The 19597-nt window shown below is 42.5% G+C and overlaps 1 protein-coding gene across 1 annotated transcript in view; it reads left to right on the top strand.

Moving 5' to 3' along the window:
* Window positions 1–19597, top strand: part of Stat4 (signal transducer and activator of transcription 4) — an 87141-nt gene that overhangs the window by 63483 nt on the left and 4061 nt on the right. The window contains exons 11-21 of the mRNA XM_036173486.1: window positions 195–254; window positions 500–517; window positions 616–709; window positions 2415–2459; window positions 12746–12829; window positions 14145–14243; window positions 16203–16338; window positions 17661–17710; window positions 17913–18007; window positions 18309–18445; window positions 19226–19417. Coding sequence (XP_036029379.1) covers window positions 195–254; window positions 500–517; window positions 616–709; window positions 2415–2459; window positions 12746–12829; window positions 14145–14243; window positions 16203–16338; window positions 17661–17710; window positions 17913–18007; window positions 18309–18445; window positions 19226–19417 — 1010 coding nt within the window. The remainder of the gene's footprint in view (window positions 1–194; window positions 255–499; window positions 518–615; window positions 710–2414; window positions 2460–12745; window positions 12830–14144; window positions 14244–16202; window positions 16339–17660; window positions 17711–17912; window positions 18008–18308; window positions 18446–19225; window positions 19418–19597) is intronic.

The raw sequence follows: 19597 nt of genomic DNA, 5'->3' as shown, positions 1-19597 counted from the left end.
ACATTGACTGGTGCCAGCAGAGTCACAGAGCAAACTCACGTGGCCTTACATTTTAAAACACATTAACATCTAAGTGGAGATAATGTTTTATTTATATGTATATGCTAGAAATATGTTTAGTTATTTCAATGTAGGAAAAGCTTTTACCATTCCTAAATTTTGATCTTTTATTCTTTATTCCTGTTTCTTTCCAGACTACTAATAAAATTGCCAGAACTCAACTATCAGGTGAAAGTGAAAGCATCAGTCGACAAGTAAGTTTTCTGATTTCATTTCAAATAGTCAGTGAAAGGTCTTTTAAATTCTTATATGATAATTTTAAACTTTTGTGTCTATTCTCTAACTTTACATATCACTATACTTCAAATACTTGATTTCAAGTTCAAACATTTAACAGTGAAGACTTAGATGATGCTCTGTGTAGTGAGACAAAGTAGTCTAGAAATACCTTCCCGGGTCTAATAACCAGCCCATTTAAAGACTCTTCTTGGTTTTACAGGAATGTTTCAACGCTAAGGTAAGAAGATATTTACTTTGTAGATTTTTTTTCTTGATATTATCTTAAGTTTATGTTGACCCAAAACCTTTTTTAAAAGTGAAGATTTTTCTCTCTAGCAATAGAAGATTTGTGCTTTGTGGAACTCAAGTCAAAGCCATGTCCATTGAGGAATCCTCCAATGGGAGCCTCTCAGTAGAATTTAGACATTTGGTAAGTAGCAAATAAGATGGCGTAAACATCTCCCCTCTACCCCTCACCCCTGCCACCTACCCCTGCCACCCACCCACACACCGCCTAAAGCTTGGCTAATAGGCTGTATAATTCAGAGTATTTTGTTGTGTTCCTTACATGAGAGTTTCTTATGTGCCACCGTTTCTTTCTTATTTCATATAGTTTCTTACTTAATTTACTTACTGTTAAAATGAGTTTCTTCCATAATTTCTTACTTCTCACTATGATAACATTAAGTACCATAGTGAGAAACAAGCTGTCATTATTGACAAAACAGTAGAAAGGACATTGAGCAGGAATCCTGACAGTGAGTTCTGAGCAACTGCAATGCAGACATCCCCAGTGACTGGCCAGTGTTGATCCTAACCACTGCAGAGAAACATTCCCAGAGTCTGGCCAGTATTGATCCTAACCACTGCAGAGAAACATTCCCAGAGTCTGGCCAGTGTTGATCCTAACCACTGCAGAGAAACATTCCCAGAGACTGGCCTGTGTTGATCCTAACCACTGCAGAGAACATCCCTAGTGACTGGCCAGTGTTGATCCTAACCCCTGCAAAGAAACATTCCCAGAGAAGTGGCCTGTGTTGATCCTAACCCCTGCAGAGAACATCCCCAGAGACTGGCCAGTGTTGATCCTAACCATTGCAGAGAACATCCCTAGTGACTGGCCAGTGTTGATCCTAACCCCTGCAGAGAACATTCCCAGAGACTGGCCTGTGTTGATCCTAACCCCTGCAGAGAAACATTCCCAGAGACTGGCCTGTGTTGATCCTAACCCCTGCAGAGAACATCCCCAGTGACTGGCCAGTGTTGATCCTAACTACTGCAGAGAACATCCCCAGAGACTGGTCAGTGTTGATCCTAACCCCTGCAGAGAACATCCCCAGTGACTGGCCAGTGTTGATCCTAACCCCTGCAGAGAACATCCCCAGTGACTGGCCAGTGTTGATCCTAACTACTGCAGAGAACATCCCCAGAGACTGGCCAGTGTTGATCCTAACCCCTGCAGAGAACATCCCCAGTGACTGGCCGGTGTTGATCCTAACCACTGCAGAGGTCTATATTAAATGCAGAGCAGTTCTGGTTTGTTTTTTAAAGTCCCCCAGGAACTGACATCCAACAAAGCATGGCAGGAAGCACTTTCATTTCAGAACAACTTAGGCTGTTTTGGGGGTGTCCCAATACACCCTTGTACAGTCTGTCTTGGCATTGTCTAGAAAGCTCTGACCCCACCCCATCCTGTGTGCTTCTCCTGTTTACCACTTCCTCTTGACCTGGAGTTCTCTTCCTGTCTTCTCTCTCTCTTTCTGATAGTTCTTAGATTTCCGAGACCCTATTGCCTTTCTTTCCGTGAGCATGCTATTTCTTTGGTTTATTAACACGTAGCTAGCATCCACCTGAATGCTGGATGCCTCTGCATCAACCGGAAGGGTCCACTTTCTGAAACACAAAACTGGTTAGCAGAAAGACATCTTCACAGACAAATATATGATGACTTGGGGTTTAGTTTATTTTCCAGTATTAACTTCTGTTGGATCTAGGCAGAGAAGTGAGGTTTCAGTGAGTGAGATGACATGAGTTATTGTTGAAGAAGTCAAAACTGTGACAGTAGGAGGTGTGACCAACTTGATATGTTCCTGATAATGATCCTCCATCTAAACTCTATTATTTTCTTTCAACAGCAACCGAAGGAAATGAAATCCTGTGCTGGAAGTAAAGGAAATGAGGTAGGAAATACCAACCCTTGGGGAATTTTTCTAGGAAACAATCCTATAACAAACACCCTTTCCCCAAAGCTCTCAAACTGCTTAATTTTATATCAAATGGAATCTATGTTTCCCTGATTATAAACATCAGGCTTGGTCATAGCAGATCATATGGGAATGTTTGAAGGGTAAAATTAAAATAACACATCATACCACCCTGCAGAGAAAACACTAACCTACAGGGGATATCAGTCTAATCTTCTATGCCTCAAAAATATGTCAGACAGGCAGTGGTGGCACACACTTTTAACCCCAGGACTTGGGAGGCAGAGGCAGGCAGATCTCTGAGTTTGAGGCCAGCCAGGTCTACAGAGTGAGTTCCAGGACAGCCGGGACTACACAGAGAAACCTTGTTTTCAAAACAAAACAAAACATGTCACATACATTGTTTCATTACCTTTTGATTGACATGGCTACACATGGCTAACAGCTTGTCCTCATGCCCAGTCCCTTTGGAGAATGATTTAAATTGTTTCATTGTATTTTATATAGGTGTCTTGGTTTCTTTAATTAGCCCTCCACCATGGTAAACTATCTTAAAATCATTTGTTTTCCCACAGATGTGAAGTAAGTTTCAAAAATTAGGGCACATTACATGAAAATCATAGCTGAAGAAATAATTCTTTAATTGTGTAGCATCAATTACTTTGGTCTCTAATGTTCATATTTTACCAAGTGACTTGGACAAACATGTCAGTTTGAACACCCACATTCCAGTCAGTAGATTGGTCAAATCCTGACCATGAATGCCACCTTTTGAGTTATGCTGGAAAAGTCAGCATCCTATTTTTTAATCTTCATGTTTAAATGTGGGAAATCTAAGTTTGAGTCCGAATTCCTAACAGTGTTATGTTTGGAAAAATACGATAGAGAAATATTGTACTTGATGTTCTAAGAGATGGGATAACACCTGACACACCCTGCTTAGAGATGCTGCCTAGGTGAACCTTAGTCCTTGAAGCAAAGCAGTTGCCCAGCTTCAGTGTTACAGTTCAGTTTGTACAGATCCAGTCACCAGGCTTTGAAATTACAGCTCTTAGGACAAAGATGTTTGAATCCTTTAGAAGAGCTATATAAACCTAGAATCGAGTGGCAGTCTATCACACACCCAGGCCACATGACCCACCACAAAAGTTTATGTCACGCACCCCTCTATCAACTCTTCCTCTTCCCAGTTGTACCTTAGAAATCATCATATACCCATTGACAAGCTGTGTTCCTTGCAGAGACGTCACTGCTTAAGGCAGAGCCTCAAGCAAGTCTTCCCTCCCTGTAACGCCACTTGAGTGGAGCGTCTGAGTTTGAGGGTTCTAGCAAACCAAATAAGTAGGAGGAATTCTTTCCCATGAAGGTTTTTCTAAGTTTCCTGAACTACTGTGATAAACAAAAGCCCACGACGCACACCTCGATGGAATTTTGAACACAGTTGTAATATTTCATTCAGCTTGACATCCCTGAATGTTATTATTTACAAGTCTGAACAAACCAAGCACAATTATTCTGAACTTTTCTTAAGCAAAACAGATGCAGTGGGAATACATCTAAACAGTCAACTCTTGCAGTACATTGTCATCTTTATCAACGAGAAATCAAAATCTGTCCTGGGGTTTCCTTAGAGACAGAACTCTAAGCAAATCATCTTCCTCTATAGAAAATCTAAGCAATGTCTTATTAGTAATGTCTACTTATATTGCTTTGAATTTATGTCCTCTTATTTTCCAGTTGATAACAAAACCATACAGCCATACAATGACTTTGCTTCTTTTTTATTTTTTCAAGTTTGCTAAAGGAGAGCCATTGTTTAAGATATTCCTTGAGCTCCCCCTATTGATAGACTGATAGTATGGTGCCAAGGTACATCTAGAACAAGCCAGAGGCTCAAATGCTGTTCTGTGTGCTCAAGAAAACAGTTGACTGGTAGGAAACATGTGAAGAAAGATGATCCAGCCATCGGGGGTTTTGTCAATCAGTAGAAATGACCAAAGGGAAAGTAGACTAGAAGGCATGAGGTGGTGTTCATAAAGCCACAGGGCTATCAAACGTCATGACACATTTCAGGAAGGCAGGAAGCAAGGGTACCAAAACCTTATTTTCAAGCTTCAAAGGTTGCTATTGCTTATCTAGGAGCCCCTGCAGCAAGTGCACGTACCCTGCTGAGAATTCATTTAGTGGTTCCTCCTGGTGCATACTATGAACTGGGTATCGGGGTTAACACTGTTGAGTAGATAGCATTCACATTCCAGTTAGGGGAGCTGAGCTCTGCTTAAGTTTGCAAAGGTAGTTTAATGTCAAGGATCAACATTAAACCCAGGCAGTCTGTACTGCTCATCCTTTTCACACTCTCTGGGAGGGTGCAGCACCTCATGCTTCCACCCTACTTCATACATTGCCTGTTAGTTCAGAAATGGGGGCTATTTCAGCATAGACTCCTTGCCAAGTCTAGAAGGAAATTATCGTAACACTTCCTTAGGAAATGTTAATGCCTTTCATCTGCTGCCCCCCTCCCCCCCCCCCCCCCCACCCCCCCCCCCCACCCCCCACCCACCCCACCCCACCCCCGGCATCCCTGCTACACTTCTGGAGAACGTGAAAACAGCACTTGATTTGGGCTCTGCTTCTCGTGGGAACGCTAACTTGAGCTCACTTTTCTCTTCTCAATTTCCTTATCCACAGAACATGGTTGATGTACCCCTACACATCTCAGGGGTTTTGACAGAACCAAGTAAGGATGATGCGTGAGTTAGCTATCGGTGGTATGTGAGCCGAGGTCGGCCATGCCTCTTACAGATCAGGACTCCATGCTGCCTGCTCTGTGGAGGGCAGATATTACATTGATGGGAAACTCACATTCAATGACTTGAAACAACTGTGGATCCTTGTCCTTCTCTGCCCATGTGCCACATGCTGAGCGTGAGACATGGCCTCTTTCATGGGACATAGGACACAACCTCTATCTGTCTCCAAGTCTGCAAGGCCTCCTCAGACTACAGTTTAAGTATGCCTCCTTTTGTAGACTTCTTGTCTTGAGTTTCCTGAAACCACCCTAAGTACTCCTACGCAGCGCGCGCACACACACACACACACACACACACACACACACACACACACACCATAACCACAACAACCAAACACAAGCGCACACACAACTTTGGGTTCTTAAGTTGTTCTTGTGATTGCGAGACTCATATTGGGTGGCTGTTCGGTGACAATGGAGACAGCAAGGAGTTGGGGATGACATGTTCCTTAATGTCTTCGTTCTCCCTTAGGTTTAAAGTACCCCATAACTGCAGGCTTCGGCAAAGGGAGGAAGTGGCCTGAGACTCATTCTGTTCTCAAAGATCCAGGGGACCCAACAGGGGCTTCAGGCCTCCTCGCTGTGGACTGTGGATTGGGAATCAGTGTGACTCAGGGTTTTCACCCTTGCTTATACTGGGACAGCTTTACCTATTCTTGTTTATAGACAGGAGCATGGATGGGGAAATTTAAAAATGTGTTTTGAAGTTTAACAAAACAAGGAGGCTCAGGTCAGTGGAGATGATGCAGTGAGTAAAAAAGCTTGTCACCAAAGCATGCTGACCCGTGTTCAGCTGTGGCATGTACCACCATGTACTGTGAGTCGTGGCTTGTACCCCTCAGTCTCCACACTATCTGTTTTTATTTTTAAACTCATTAGAATAGATAGTCTCTGAACAAGCTTCTTTGACTAAAATCTTACAGTCCTCAGAAGTACAGCGTAAGGTAGGAGCTTCAGATTGTTTTAAAATCTTGTTTTGGAATATCTCAGCCTTCCTTGAGTCTAGCAATCACTGCTTGCCTCCCCCACCTTTGTCCCTTCCCAGGGAGAGTCACAATAACACTAAGCAAATAAATAAATGATCCTGTCACCTCTCAATTGAGCAGGCTTGGAAGCTACTACTCTAACCTGTAAAATGAGCATTCCTTGGAATGACCTTTCTCCCGGGTCCTTTCCCAATAGAGAGCTGGCCAGAGAGAGAGAGAGTACTGAAATGTGGAAACTGTCTGCGGAAGGCTGCTGGGATTACAGTCTCTCCAGCTCGCTCTTTGTCCTAGGCCGAACTGATAAGCGAGTTTTAGCCACAGACTGAGATGCTGTAGTTCTAGGTGGTAGAAAGTCTCGAAGTTCAAAGAAGCTATTAGTAAAGCCTGAGTGACAAGTTTCACTTCACAAAACAGCCGAACAGGTGTTCTTTCATGGTTCGGTGTCCTCGGACACGGACTCACTCCTCACGACCGACTGGGCCCTGGCATTTCACAGCAAGTGTTTTTCTTTGAACTGAAGGGAGGGGTTGTAATACTTCCTTTAGGAGAGACAGCAGCAGCAACATCTTCCCATGAACCCGGCCCTTTCTGAGTGCAGCCTCCATTCAGTGTCCTCTTCGTCCATGCTGTCCATACCTGTCATTTCATGTGAGTCCGTGCCTCCGCGCTCTCCTGTGATGGTGCCATTAGCTCTCTCTTCCCATGATTTGCCAGCATCCAAGCCAGTTCTTGGTTTTGTTTTTGTGTTTAAGGTGCTGGATAAATATTTGCTGAGAGGATTGTTTCCTAAGTGCTGCCTCTTTGCCTGTGCTATTATGTCGGTTACAGCTTGTTAAGCAAAGGGCTGGAATTGTGGTGCACACAGGTAATCTCAATACTCAGAAGCAGGGAGGAGGGAAGGAAGAAGTGTGTGGCAGCTCACAGCAAGTCTGAAGCCAGCCGAGGCTACAGGACACCCACCTCAAGCAATCGGACAAACAAACACAAAGGAACGAACAGGACTTTCTTCTTCCTGGAGGATTTGAGTATTTGTTCATATTGCCTTGGTTTCTAGGATGTGCTCCTACACAGTCAGCAGAAAAAAATAATAGGGACAGGCTGAGGGAAAGACTCCAGGACTATGAAACTGAGCCGTGTCTGGCTTGGGCAGCACTGACAAAATAATGAAGACTGTGATTGATGGCCCTGGAAGTGTTGGAAATTAATGATGCATCTCTCTGCCAGACTTCTTTTATCCAGTCCTGTGTATTGGATATTGGCCTCATTGCTGTATTTGGTTGTAAATGGATCAGGAGGTTTCAGGTAAACAACATAAATTGGTTAGAGTCACCAAGAAGACTTCTTATCATCCAAATCAAATCAAAACAAAACAAAAAAACATAAAGCATGAAATTTTCCTCAAAGTTAAAGGCATGTGCCACCACTGCCCGGCCTGACTCTTTTTAAATTAAAATATAATAACTCCATTGCCCCATCCCTCTTACTCCTCCATGTCCCTAACCCTGCTCCCTCCCAAACGTGTGTGTGTGTGTGTGTGTGTGTGTGTGTGTGTGTGTGTGTGTTCCAAGACGCTACATTTGGATGTTAAACGCGTGTGTCATAACTTTAAAAAGGCAGAGGGAAATATCCACAATGAACTATTACATGCATACTTACTCATATGAATTAAGTTACAGAGTAGAATGAGGGGGAAGGGAGACGGGGCTTTTCTACTCCCCCAAATATATACAACTCTGAGGTGCTGAGCTGGTCAGTTAAGTTAGGTGAAGACTGTATGTCAAGGCAAGAGGCTAGACCATATTGTAAGAGTTTGTTAACTTGGTTTATGGTTATTTGTGATCTGTGCTCCTGACCAACAAGCAACAAGTCGGTGTTCCCACAGCCCCCTTCTTGGGCTCAGGTATTTTACTGGAGAGGCCCCCAGAATTCATGGAAATATGCATTTCTATTTCCCAGTGTATCATAGAGGCTATTACAAAAGATAGATATATATAGAAGATACGTGGGAAGGGCTGTGGCATGCCACCTTCCAGGAACCTCCATATCATTCAGACAGAACCTTCTCCAATCTTGTCCTTTGGAGTTTTTCACAGAAGGATTATGTAGGCATGGCTGATTACATCATCACCACTGGGGATAATGCAGCTGTCAGCTCCTCTCCCCTCCTTGGTGTTTGGGGCTGGTCTGAAACTTCCAACTTCCTTCCTTCCTTCCTTCCTTCCTTCCTTCCTTCCTTCCTTCCTTCCTTCTTTCCTTCTTTCTTTTTTTTCAAGATAGGATTTCTCTGTGTAGTTTTGGTGCCTGTCCTGATCTCACTCTGTAGCCCAGGCTGGCCTCTAACTCACAGAGATCCACCTGCCTCTGCCTCCCAAGTGCTGGGATTAAAGGTATGTGCCGCCACTGCCACCACCACCACCACCCGGCTAAAACTTACAAATTGTAATCGTACACTTAGTGACCCTAGCATCCAGCCCCCGTCCTGGAAGCCACCAAAGTCACTTCATCAGAATAAAAGATGCTCTTGTCATCCAAAAAGTCACAAAGGATTTAAAAATTCCGAGTCAGACCTTCCGATCACTCAAGACATTGCACAGTCTGTGTCAGGAAATGAAGTCAAAGACCAAATATTAGAACAAAGGAACCTTGAGGCTTATGTGGGGGCACACACCTTTAACCCCAGCACTTGGGAAGCAGAGCATGTAGATCTCTGTTAGTTAGAAGCCAACTGGGTCTATGTAGAGGGTTCCAGACCCTGTCTCAAAACCAGACAAAATAACAACAGAGGGCTCTTCTGGCACCCTACCTATAAAAGCCTTAGAAATCCCAAGAACTAGAGACAGAGACCACAGGTGTATTTATTATGTCACAGTATTGTAGGACTTCCAACTCTTCCAGCTAGAGCCTTCTCGACCTACAGAGCCAAGGTCATTTCTAGGTGCAAGGCAAGCCCTGGGAACCATGATTTTCATTTGAGGCCCTTCACAGACATGGAAGAGAAGCCATGGAGCCGAAGGGCCATGCCTTAGCCATGCCACCATGTTCTTGAATGGAACTCTGGGGTGTCAAACTGGTCAGTTAAGTTAGGTGAAGGCTGAATGTCATAGCAGAAGGCTAGACCATATTGTAACAGTTTATTAACTTGATTTGTAGTTCTTAAATATTTAAACATATTACTATTGGGTTTTCATGTGCATGCTTGCTGGAGGCGTCTCAAATAATCTGCACATTCCTATCTACTATTGAACTGGATAAACACATAAATTGAATGCCACTCCTTTGTGAGCATAAAATGACAATGTAAGTTCCTCAGTCATCTTGGTGATGTGCTTGCACAATGTAAGCACCTGTCTTCACAGTTAGTGAGGTTTTCTCTTCTGTAAAAGTAGTTTGATGCAGTTGGTGCCCCAGTAGAAGCCAGCTACTTGGTCTTAGGCTCAAGGACGATGATAGACTTCAGTGCTGTGTGGAAAAGAGAAATTGACTAGGTGGTATGCTCATGTACTAGGAGTAATTCAGAAGTTGCCTAAGGAATTTGCAAGCAGCATTTACACATAATTTTACACAGCATCCATAACCTAGTGCAAAGTGACTAAGTCCACTAATGTCACTATATCTAGGCAGTCAAGCATAGAACGACCTGGGAAGAGACTTTTTCACTCTGTGCTTTCTTCTGAATAACACATCCTAAGTTTAACATGATCAGCACTACTAAAGTTCTCTCGAGTAATTCTTATTCATATCACATTTGGCTAATTTTTATTATTTTAACATTAATACAATGGATCCAGAATTGTTATTGATACCCAGTGTTATTCCTCCACTTCTCCCAGGGTGACCCTGTCCTCTGGGAACTCACCCGACTTTTAAAATTTAGACAAGTCCATTTCTGCCCACTTGTTCCTAGGCTTGTTTTATGAATGGTTTAAGCTTTCTATCACAAAACTTCCCGTGTCCCTTTGAGAGTAAATCAAATGTTAATGGACCACATCAAGAATAATTGCTTCCAAAATTCTGCCTGTAGTTCTTGTTAAAATGCAAAATCTGCTTCTGTAAGCCTGAGCTAGACACCTCATTTTTCTAGTAAGCTTCTGGAGGATGACAGTTCTGGTGGTTGTAGGCATAGCGAAGTACTGTAGGGTGTCATCAGAGAAAAGCGACCATTTCTCTCCCAGTCATTCCCACCTGAACCACTGTCTTTGAATTCATTTTTTGAGCTCTGGATATAATACTGGTATTTCTTGAGTCTTTAAATTTTTTGTATTAAATTCCTAAATTCTTTCCTGAATACAGGATTAAGTTATGACTGTTTTATTAGAAGTATAGGTACACACAGATTTCCCTCTACTTTCATATATTACACAAAGTAATTACACTGATGTAAAACTTAATGTCTGAGTCAGTCCGCACACTGGGATTATGTTCCCATCCTTACATTGCTTTTAGTTTTATCTGGATATGGTAGTTCCTTGAGTTTTTGCTTAATTAAGAACCTGTCACAACTGTAACCCCAAACTTTCCATCAGAATGAGATGCTCCCTCATTATGGTCAAGCACCTCAATCTGACTGTTTCTCTTCTCCTTGTCTTCTATGGTTCTATCCCCCATACTCGCGGCTAGTGAAGTTTTCTGTTATTTAAAAATACAGTTTTGACCTGATTTGGGCTCTAATTTCTCCCTCCAGTCCTGCCTGTTCACCGACCAACTCTGTTTACAATTGTTACTTGGCTTGCTTTTGCTTGATGGTCTGGTTCTCTTTTCTGTGTTAAAGTTCTCTTCATTTCCCTGCTAGGGATCTCCTCCCCATTCTTCTGGCTGGGTCTGTGCCCTCCTCTTTCTTAGCTGACTCTTTCTTTTGACTTTATTAGAGGAATTCTTGCAATAGCTTTCAGAGAGAAAGTTGCAGGAGCCAGCTCCCTGGAGCTTTGCTTATCTAGAACACTTTCTGTGGGCACACTGGACTGGTAGTTTGGGTGGGTATAGAAAACTGAGCTGGAAATAATTTTCCTCAGAATTAAAAAAAAAAAAAACCTGCCTTCTAGTTATTTTATTTTATGTTCTGATTCTCAATCATTTGCAAATGGTACTTCATTTCTGTACTCCTGAAACCTTAGACGTCCCATTTAATCTCTGGTTTTCTGAAAATTTACAGTGATGGGGTGGGTATGGCTTTTCCTTATTCATCGTGACTAGCATCCTTGGATTCTTTATATGGTTGCTTGGCACAGAGTAGTATCCATATCCACTCACTAAAATGGGATCATTTGTCATTTATTTGTTGAACAAACTGAGCCTGGTATACATTTTTTACTTTTTAAAAAATCGTTTGCTTTTTGTATTTTCTTCAGAAGTTTTTTTGTTTGGTTGGTTTTGGTTTTTTGTTTCTTTGTTTGTTTTGCACCTGTATTTCATGTGAGAGACTTCGTCAAATATCTAATGGTCATTAGCTTGCTGTTTCCCAAGTGAGGCCGTAGGCCCCATTTAGAAGTCCCCTGTGTATAAGTCTGCAGAATCAGGATGAATTATCAGAGCTGGGTCTTTCTTGGGGAGCAGCTCAGCTCCCTAAAAGTAATACTTGTGAGTTTGCCTTTGGTCTGGTCCACATCCAAGGTATATTTCCTGATGTCAATGCAGACGGGGATTGGACTTCACCACAGACTTTCACAGAATCTTCTTCCTTTCAGCTTGACACAGCACCCCTGCCCACAAGTTGTTCTCTACCCAGGATGCAAAGTTTTCCTAATTCCACTGACTCCTCTGCTCTGAAGAGAAAACCTCTCATCACTTGACCAGGTCAAGGAGTGGTATAAAAGTCAGTGTGTGGCCAGGACTCTAGGCTGCCCTGTTTGGGCTCTTTCCAGCCTCAGAGCAGTTAAGAGCTTTGAACCTCTTCCAGCTTCTGCACACTTCCCTGCCTCTCTCTGGGAATCTAGATGACAATTTTGTTTTACTGGAATCTTATTAAAGTTTCTGGAGCAAACAGAAGAAAATGTATGTATCTCACATGCTATCTTTAGCCAGAGGGGCCTTGATTTCTTTTTCCAATCAGTTCATTATGAGATTATAAGTTCTTTCTATAGGCTCATTAATACATGGCTTTTTAAAATTAGGGGTTTTTTTGGTTTTGTTTTTTGTTTGTTTGTTTGGGTTTGTTTGTTTGGTTGGTTGGTTGGTTGGTTGGTTGGTTTTTTTTTTTTTTTTTTTTTTGCAAATCCAAAGAACTAATTTTCAAGAATTAGAATAAAAAATGACTTTGCATTTCAACTACTGAAAACATACCAGAGTTTTAAAAGCAAGAACTCATGTTTTGGAAACTGAAAATCATAGTTTGTAGGAAAGAAGATTTCTCTAACTTAACCTCGTTTTAAAACAATAATATGGGATTTTTGAGGACACTCACTTTGTGAATTGCCAGATCTCTAATAGAAAAGCTGCATTTGTAAGAAAATAATCCCTGTGTTTCCCCGTAGGGCTGCCACATGGTGACAGAGGAGCTGCACTCCATAACCTTTGAGACCCAGATCTGCCTCTATGGCCTCACCATTGACTTGGAGGTGAGGGTTTCAAGAAACACATACTCACTAGTGACATTCTCAGCCACAAGTCAGCATTTACAACGAAAGCCCAGTCATTCCAGGCTTTGTCTATTCTTCACATAGTCTTTAGAAAAATAGTGCATCTAGTGTCCACTAAGTGGTTAAGATGCCATTCTGGTTAAATAAAAATGATAAGAAAAAAAGTTCATGACCATTGTGAATTCAATAGATGTTGAATAATTTGTTATACACATTTTTATTATTTTCCTGAATCATGAATACTTAATAGAAAGCGTAAAGAGAAATAACTATCCTTGAGCTGTGTCATATAGTATTATATTTTCAAAAATTTAAGTTACATACTAAAATCTCTTGTCAAGTTTCTCTGCTGTAATGAACAAGGGGAAGCAGTATGGACGTTGGCGGTACGTTGTTTTATGATCATCTAACAGTCGCCATTGAACTCTAAGAATAAAGAAACCTTGGGGTGTTAAACTGAACACGTTAATTATGAACTCTTTAAAGTCAGGGCATTATGCTTTGCTTGTACATCATTGTCTGTACACAATTCCAAAAACATGCTAAAGGCCCCATATATGTTGAATAATCAAATCGTGTATCCATTAACATGCTCCATTTCAGGTATCTTGAGGGTGATTCTACTTAACAGTGTGTTGTTTTAGATTCTGCCTTTTCCTTTTTGACGGAGCATTCAAATGTGTGTAAAATCCTCCACATCTTTCTCCTAGGCCACCACTTCCATAAGCTGCTTGGTTCCTCGGTTCCTGGGTATTTACTAGCCACAGGAACGTTGTGTCTATTAGGAAGGGATTAGTGTACGGTGCTTTGCCTCCCAAGCTAGTCTGTGAAAGCCTGTCTGCTTTGTAGGATAGAAAGCTGCATCAGTGATGGTCTGAAACTATTCTTCAGAAGCAGACAGGGCAGCTCCAACTCCCATAGGGCACCTCTCCAGTAGGGACTTTAATTGGGCATTAGGTCATAATTTGATCAAATTTTTTTAGTATATCTTAAAATCATCACTAAAACTACTTTGGTTGTATTTGGGACATTGTGTGATGTAAGGAAGTATAGTCATTTCCCAATGTCCAGAAAGATACTGAGGAAACTGCCTGATTGCTAGCTTCAGGTGCCCTGAAAGGGTTCCTGTCTTATTGTGTTCCGGCTTATATGTGCTCAAAAGTTATTCACATGGCACCTGGGTACCAGGATTGGAAGAAGGGGGTTAATTTGAAATGGCCTTCTAGAAGAGAAGGTCAAGAGTAGTATTAATGCAAGTTTGGACTACCTGTAAACTTCTTTTTTTTTTAACTAGACAAGCTCATTACCTGTGGTGATGATTTCTAATGTCAGCCAACTGCCTAATGCTTGGGCATCCATCATTTGGTACAATGTATCAACCAACGATTGCCAGGTAAAGTTCCTTTTCCTGTCTCTCCATTTCTCATCCTAGGTAACTTTTTCTTTCAACAATGTGCCTGTGGTGGTGGTGAGGGTTTTTCTAGATGTGTGGGTCCTGTTAGGTCATGTTTAAGGTGTTCTGCTGGAGCTGATGTTAGGTCATGTTTAACGTGTTTTGCTCAAACCGAACATGACGGCACATATCTAGAATTCAAGCACTTGGAAGTCTAAGGCGGGGAGACTGTGATATGAAGCAAGTCTGAGTCAAACCTGGGCTACATAGCAAGATCCTGCCTCAAAATTAAGTAGAACAATAACGAGGAGGTTGTGTGTTCTGACAGACTTGTACTGTGAGAGTTCTGGCTAGTGGCTGTGGCAGGTGCTGGCCATTCCTGAGTTCTGACCGGCCCCACGACTGCGTCACTATGAGTTCTGACTGTCCTGTGGCTATGCTAACTGGACTGCGGGGAAACACCTTGTTCCAGAACTTTCTGTCTAATTGCTGCCAGAACATGATGTCTGACTACCTTAACTCTCGGCACACTTTTTCTCAGTCTCTTCTAGAAAGGCACAGAATTAGTTTCTAAATAAGCAGCCAGGATATCCATCAATCTTGCCTGAGTTCTGGCAGCACAAATTTTGCAGTTGATTAGGTATAGATTTGAGCCTCTCTAAGGTTTAGGCTGGATGTTAGTGCCATCTGGTGGTCATTTGAGGCACTTGACCAAACTGGACTTAGTCACTGTGCCCATTATAGATGTTTTTACATGAAAATCAGGGAAGGGAAAAAAGAAAAAAGGATTATTTCTACACTCCCTCTTGCTCTGTTCTTAAGACAGAGACAATGAAACCCCAAACTGTGTGTTGTGTTGACAAATATTTAATTCCAGAAGAAACAGCTAAAATAAACCATCCTTCTTTACACACACCAGTTTCTGCCAGAAGAATTATTTCCACTGGGTGACTGTGTAATGATTAATCACTAAATGAGTCCTCTTTCTGTGCCTTTTCCTTTTAATGGAATATTCCAAAACTGGCTCAGCCCTGTTCACCCCCATCCCCAGATGCCTGGGCATCTGAGACAGATCAATAGCTCAGCCCTGTTCACCCCCATCCCCAGATGCCCGGGCATCTGAGACAGATCAATAGCTCAGCCCTGTTCACCCCCATCCCCAGATGCCCGGGCATCTGAGACAGATCAACTTCGAAGAGAAAGGCTGTTGGGGGCTAAGAGTCCTCCTGGGCCAAAGAATCTACGGGATAATTCTTTAGTCTCTAAGACCAAGAAAAGCCCTCGGCACTAAATGACACTTTCTCTTCCAACCTTGGGGAATGGGAGGAAAGTGAGGTGATTCTGTCCTCCAGTTTCGGTGCAGCACCCCACTTGGATTTCCTTAGCAACATTCTGCTAGGAAACTGCCAAGGCCACCACACGCACTCTCCCAGATCTGGACACTGAGGTCACAGCCTCTTCACGACTTCATACCAGGCAACTAACACTGACTTATTAACCCTCTGTTCCTTCAAACTCCAAGCTCTCATCCCTTAATTAGACTCTGCCCTCACTGGTCATTTTCCAGACATACTTCTCAAGGAGAAAACCTCATCCCTAGAAATTCTTCCACTTCCCTTCTCTTCTTCCTGTCTTGTGATCTTTGTTGGATGCCCTCTCTCATGATGAGGCAATTAAACATGTTTAAGATGGATAGTATTTCGGGGAAGGTTGTCTGTCCAGTTACAGTAACTACTTGTGTAAGTTGATTGCTAGTTGAGTTGGCAGTCAGGAAACAAGTGATTTTATCAGGAAAGACGGATCCCGAGTTGTATTATATTAAGGAACAAACGCACCAAAAAGATTGACAGTCTGTATTGTTGACTTCCCTTGACCCTGAATTTAAATCAGGACTGCGATGTGTTCAATGTGATGTTCCCCATGCGATTAACAGATACAATCACCATGATTCTATTTCAGAACTTGGTTTTCTTTAATAATCCTCCATCTGTCACTTTGAGTCAACTCCTGGAAGTGATGAGCTGGCAGTTTTCGTCCTATGTTGGTCGTGGCCTTAATTCAGACCAGCTCAACATGCTGGCAGAGAAACTCACAGGTGAGAGCTATAGGCGCGGAGGGTTTGCCTGTTTGTGGCACCTGAGTGTTTTAAAGCGGTTACGTCACTACCATTGGTAAGAGTGATGACTGTCACAATTCACCGAATACCTACTATGTGTTGCCTGCACAGGGTTAAGTGTTATTTTACTTTTAATTCTCACAGTGTTCCTTGGGGCCAACAGTAGTGTCTTGGTTTGAGGACACTGAGGCTCAGGGGTCACAGCCTCACCACACAGCCAGGAGGCAGCAGAGCCACACTGTGAGCCAGGCCGGTGCTCCTTCCTTTCCACCCACACTCTGGTTTCTAGAAGTGCTTAAACCACTTCCTCTGAATACACTGTGAAGCTTTTCGGGGTGATGTTAGCCAGCTAGAACACACTAGGTCAAGTACAGGAACTGTAACAGAAGTTTAAACACACCAGCAATGACTTAGTTCTGCACATTAAGGAAGCTTCAGTGTCTGGATTTTGCAGACGTCATCAGCACTTCATGTACTAACGTCAGTCTAAGCTTTGCCTGAGTTGCTTAAAGATACCCGAATTTTGACAAGCGAGCACCCTCAGCACCAGGGAGAGCTTACACTGAATGCATGTGCATTTGCCGTTAAACTAGTACCAAAGCCCGATGCTGGCTTGCTTGCCATGCGCACCTTTTGGCTCCTCGGTGGGCATTCAGATACATCTGGTCTTTTGGACAATTTAAACACTTACTGAACATAATTTTTTATCCTGAATTCATAAACAGCAGCAGTAGCTATTGGTAAAGTTTTGTTAATGAGTAGCTAACGCTTTTAAATATATTAGTATGTTACCAGCAGTAGCACAGATTAGTAGGAACTGCAACTGTAATCTCAGTGTCTTTAGCAAATTATCCACAGAAATGTAGTTAGTTTCCTTAGACTTTCTCTAGTAGTAACCTTTTCAGTGTTCTAGGTCAAAATAGTTGCTGCTGCTTATTACTTAAATGGTTTCTAGTCCGTTCTTTTCATTTTAACAGGCAAGTCACCGCCCTATGCTGTTTCTTCCCACAGCTCCTTGTCCTCCATTGTTCTTCCTTCCTGGGATGGCTTCACTTAGCCCTCTGCCAGCTCATTCCCCTATTCATGGAGCTTCCTAAAGCCATTGTCGGCTCCTCCCTCATAAAGCAGTTTACAGATCCTGAGTTCTTAGGCACCAGGATGACACATCAGACCCTCCATAGCACACAGACATTGTATCTCCATTGCAAGTCCATGAGAGATGCTTGCAAGGGGGCGGGGGAACTAAATCAAGCACAGAATGAAAAGTCTCACTGTTGTTAATTTGTTTTCTTTCATTTTAGTTCAGTCTAACTACAGTGATGGTCACCTCACCTGGGCCAAGTTCTGCAAGGTACAAACGGCAGTGGGGGGTGTTGTCTAGGAAGTTCTTGGTCATGATGCTGCTTTCTAAGGCACCTATGCTTTGGAGGAGTTCCTGGATGAGGGTGACTAACACAAAGTCCTGTCCTGCTCACAGGGAACATTTGTCAAAGTTAGAATGAGTTCTGTCAGGGTGTGGCTTAAGTCATGGATGTGCACCTTCCTCCTGACAGGAACATTTGCCTGGCAAACCATTTACCTTCTGGACCTGGCTTGAAGCAATATTGGATCTAATTAAAAAACACATTCTTCCCCTCTGGATTGATGGGTGAGTTTACAGACTCTCTTGATCATATGAATACTTTTTTTCTGCTTTAATTATCTTTTTTCCTTTTTTTAAAAAAGTGTATTTAGGAGAAAAAAACACAATTGTAGCTTCTACAGAGACTATTCTATAATATTATCTATTCTATAATAATAGATTGTACATATATCCTATATGCATGTATTGTCTAATATATATGAATTGTGTAATGATACGAGAGTTCGGTCTATTCTTTATGAATGAAATAAATGAAGATGCAGCAATAATCAGATGAGACCATATCTTGCCCTTGCTTTTATTTTAGGTACATCATGGGCTTTGTTAGCAAAGAAAAGGAGAGGTTTCTGCTCAAGGATAAAATGCCCGGGACATTTTTGTTAAGATTCAGTGAGAGCCATCTTGGAGGGATTACCTTCACCTGGGTGGACCACTCTGAAAATGGTATGTAGTCACACTCACTCATTGGTTTGAATATAAGTTGGTCCAGCTGGCCTATAACCAGGTACCTGTGAGTTCTGAAAACCTACCTTGCCACCCTCTATTGCACATACAGTCTGCACTGGCCAGACTTCAAAAGCTCATACCTTTTTGTAGCAGGAATATTAAATGGTCTTATTAATAAAAATAAAACCTGAGGCTAGGTATTGGGGTGAATGCTGGAAGATCAGAGACACAGAACAAGCCACAGTTTCCTCACCTCACCAGTTCCTCAGCTGGTCTTGTTTCCTCAGACTGCAAGCTTCTGAGTCCTCATCCAAATGAATCTCAGCTGAACTGTGTTGCTCCAAAGCCTAAAAGCTTAACCAGCCAAAATGCTGAACCAGCCAAATGCTGCTAGTTTCTGGTCTTCATGCCTTATATATCTTTCTACTTCTGCTGTCACTCCCTGGGATCAAAGGCTTGCTTTCTGGGATTAAAGGCGTCTGTCTCCATGCTGACTGTATCCTTGAACACACAAAGATCCACTAGCTCTGCCTCCCAAGTGCTGGGATTAAAGGCATGCACCACCACCACCCAGCTTCTGCTATGGCTTGCTCTGACCCATTTTCTAGCCACCATTTTTGGCTGTGTTCTAGTGGCTGTCTGTTCTCTGACCCGAGATAAATTTATTAGGGTGCACACTATTTTGGGGAACACAATACCACCACACCGTTTAGCTATGGAGATACCAGGGGTAGGGGGAATGACCACAAAGAAACGTTCCAGTCTCTGTGTTTTCAGGAGAAGTGAGATTCCACTCTGTAGAACCCTACAACAAAGGCCGGCTGTCGGCTCTGCCTTTCGCTGACATCCTGCGTGACTACAAGGTCATTATGGCTGAGAACATTCCTGAGAACCCTCTCAAGTACCTCTACCCCGACATTCCCAAAGACAAAGCCTTCGGGAAACACTACAGCTCCCAGCCTTGCGAAGGTGATGCCCTTTGTGTTTACTTTTCTCTTGAGGTTTTGGAAAATGATGCAAATCGGAACAAAGAGAAGGAAGTTCCTCCTTTTCATTACTTGGACCTTTGTAATATCCTAGGGTCAGATGGAGGCAGAGTCTAAGGAAACTAAGTGCTGTGTCAGTGGTTAGTAAGAGTAACGTTCATAG

The sequence above is a fragment of the Onychomys torridus genome, chromosome 23 (genome assembly GCF_903995425.1).
Source record: "Onychomys torridus chromosome 23, mOncTor1.1, whole genome shotgun sequence".
NCBI classification, from domain to species: domain Eukaryota; kingdom Metazoa; phylum Chordata; class Mammalia; order Rodentia; family Cricetidae; genus Onychomys; species Onychomys torridus.
The sequence above is the reverse complement of the archived record's forward strand: the minus strand, read 5'-3'. Positions and strand labels throughout refer to the sequence as shown.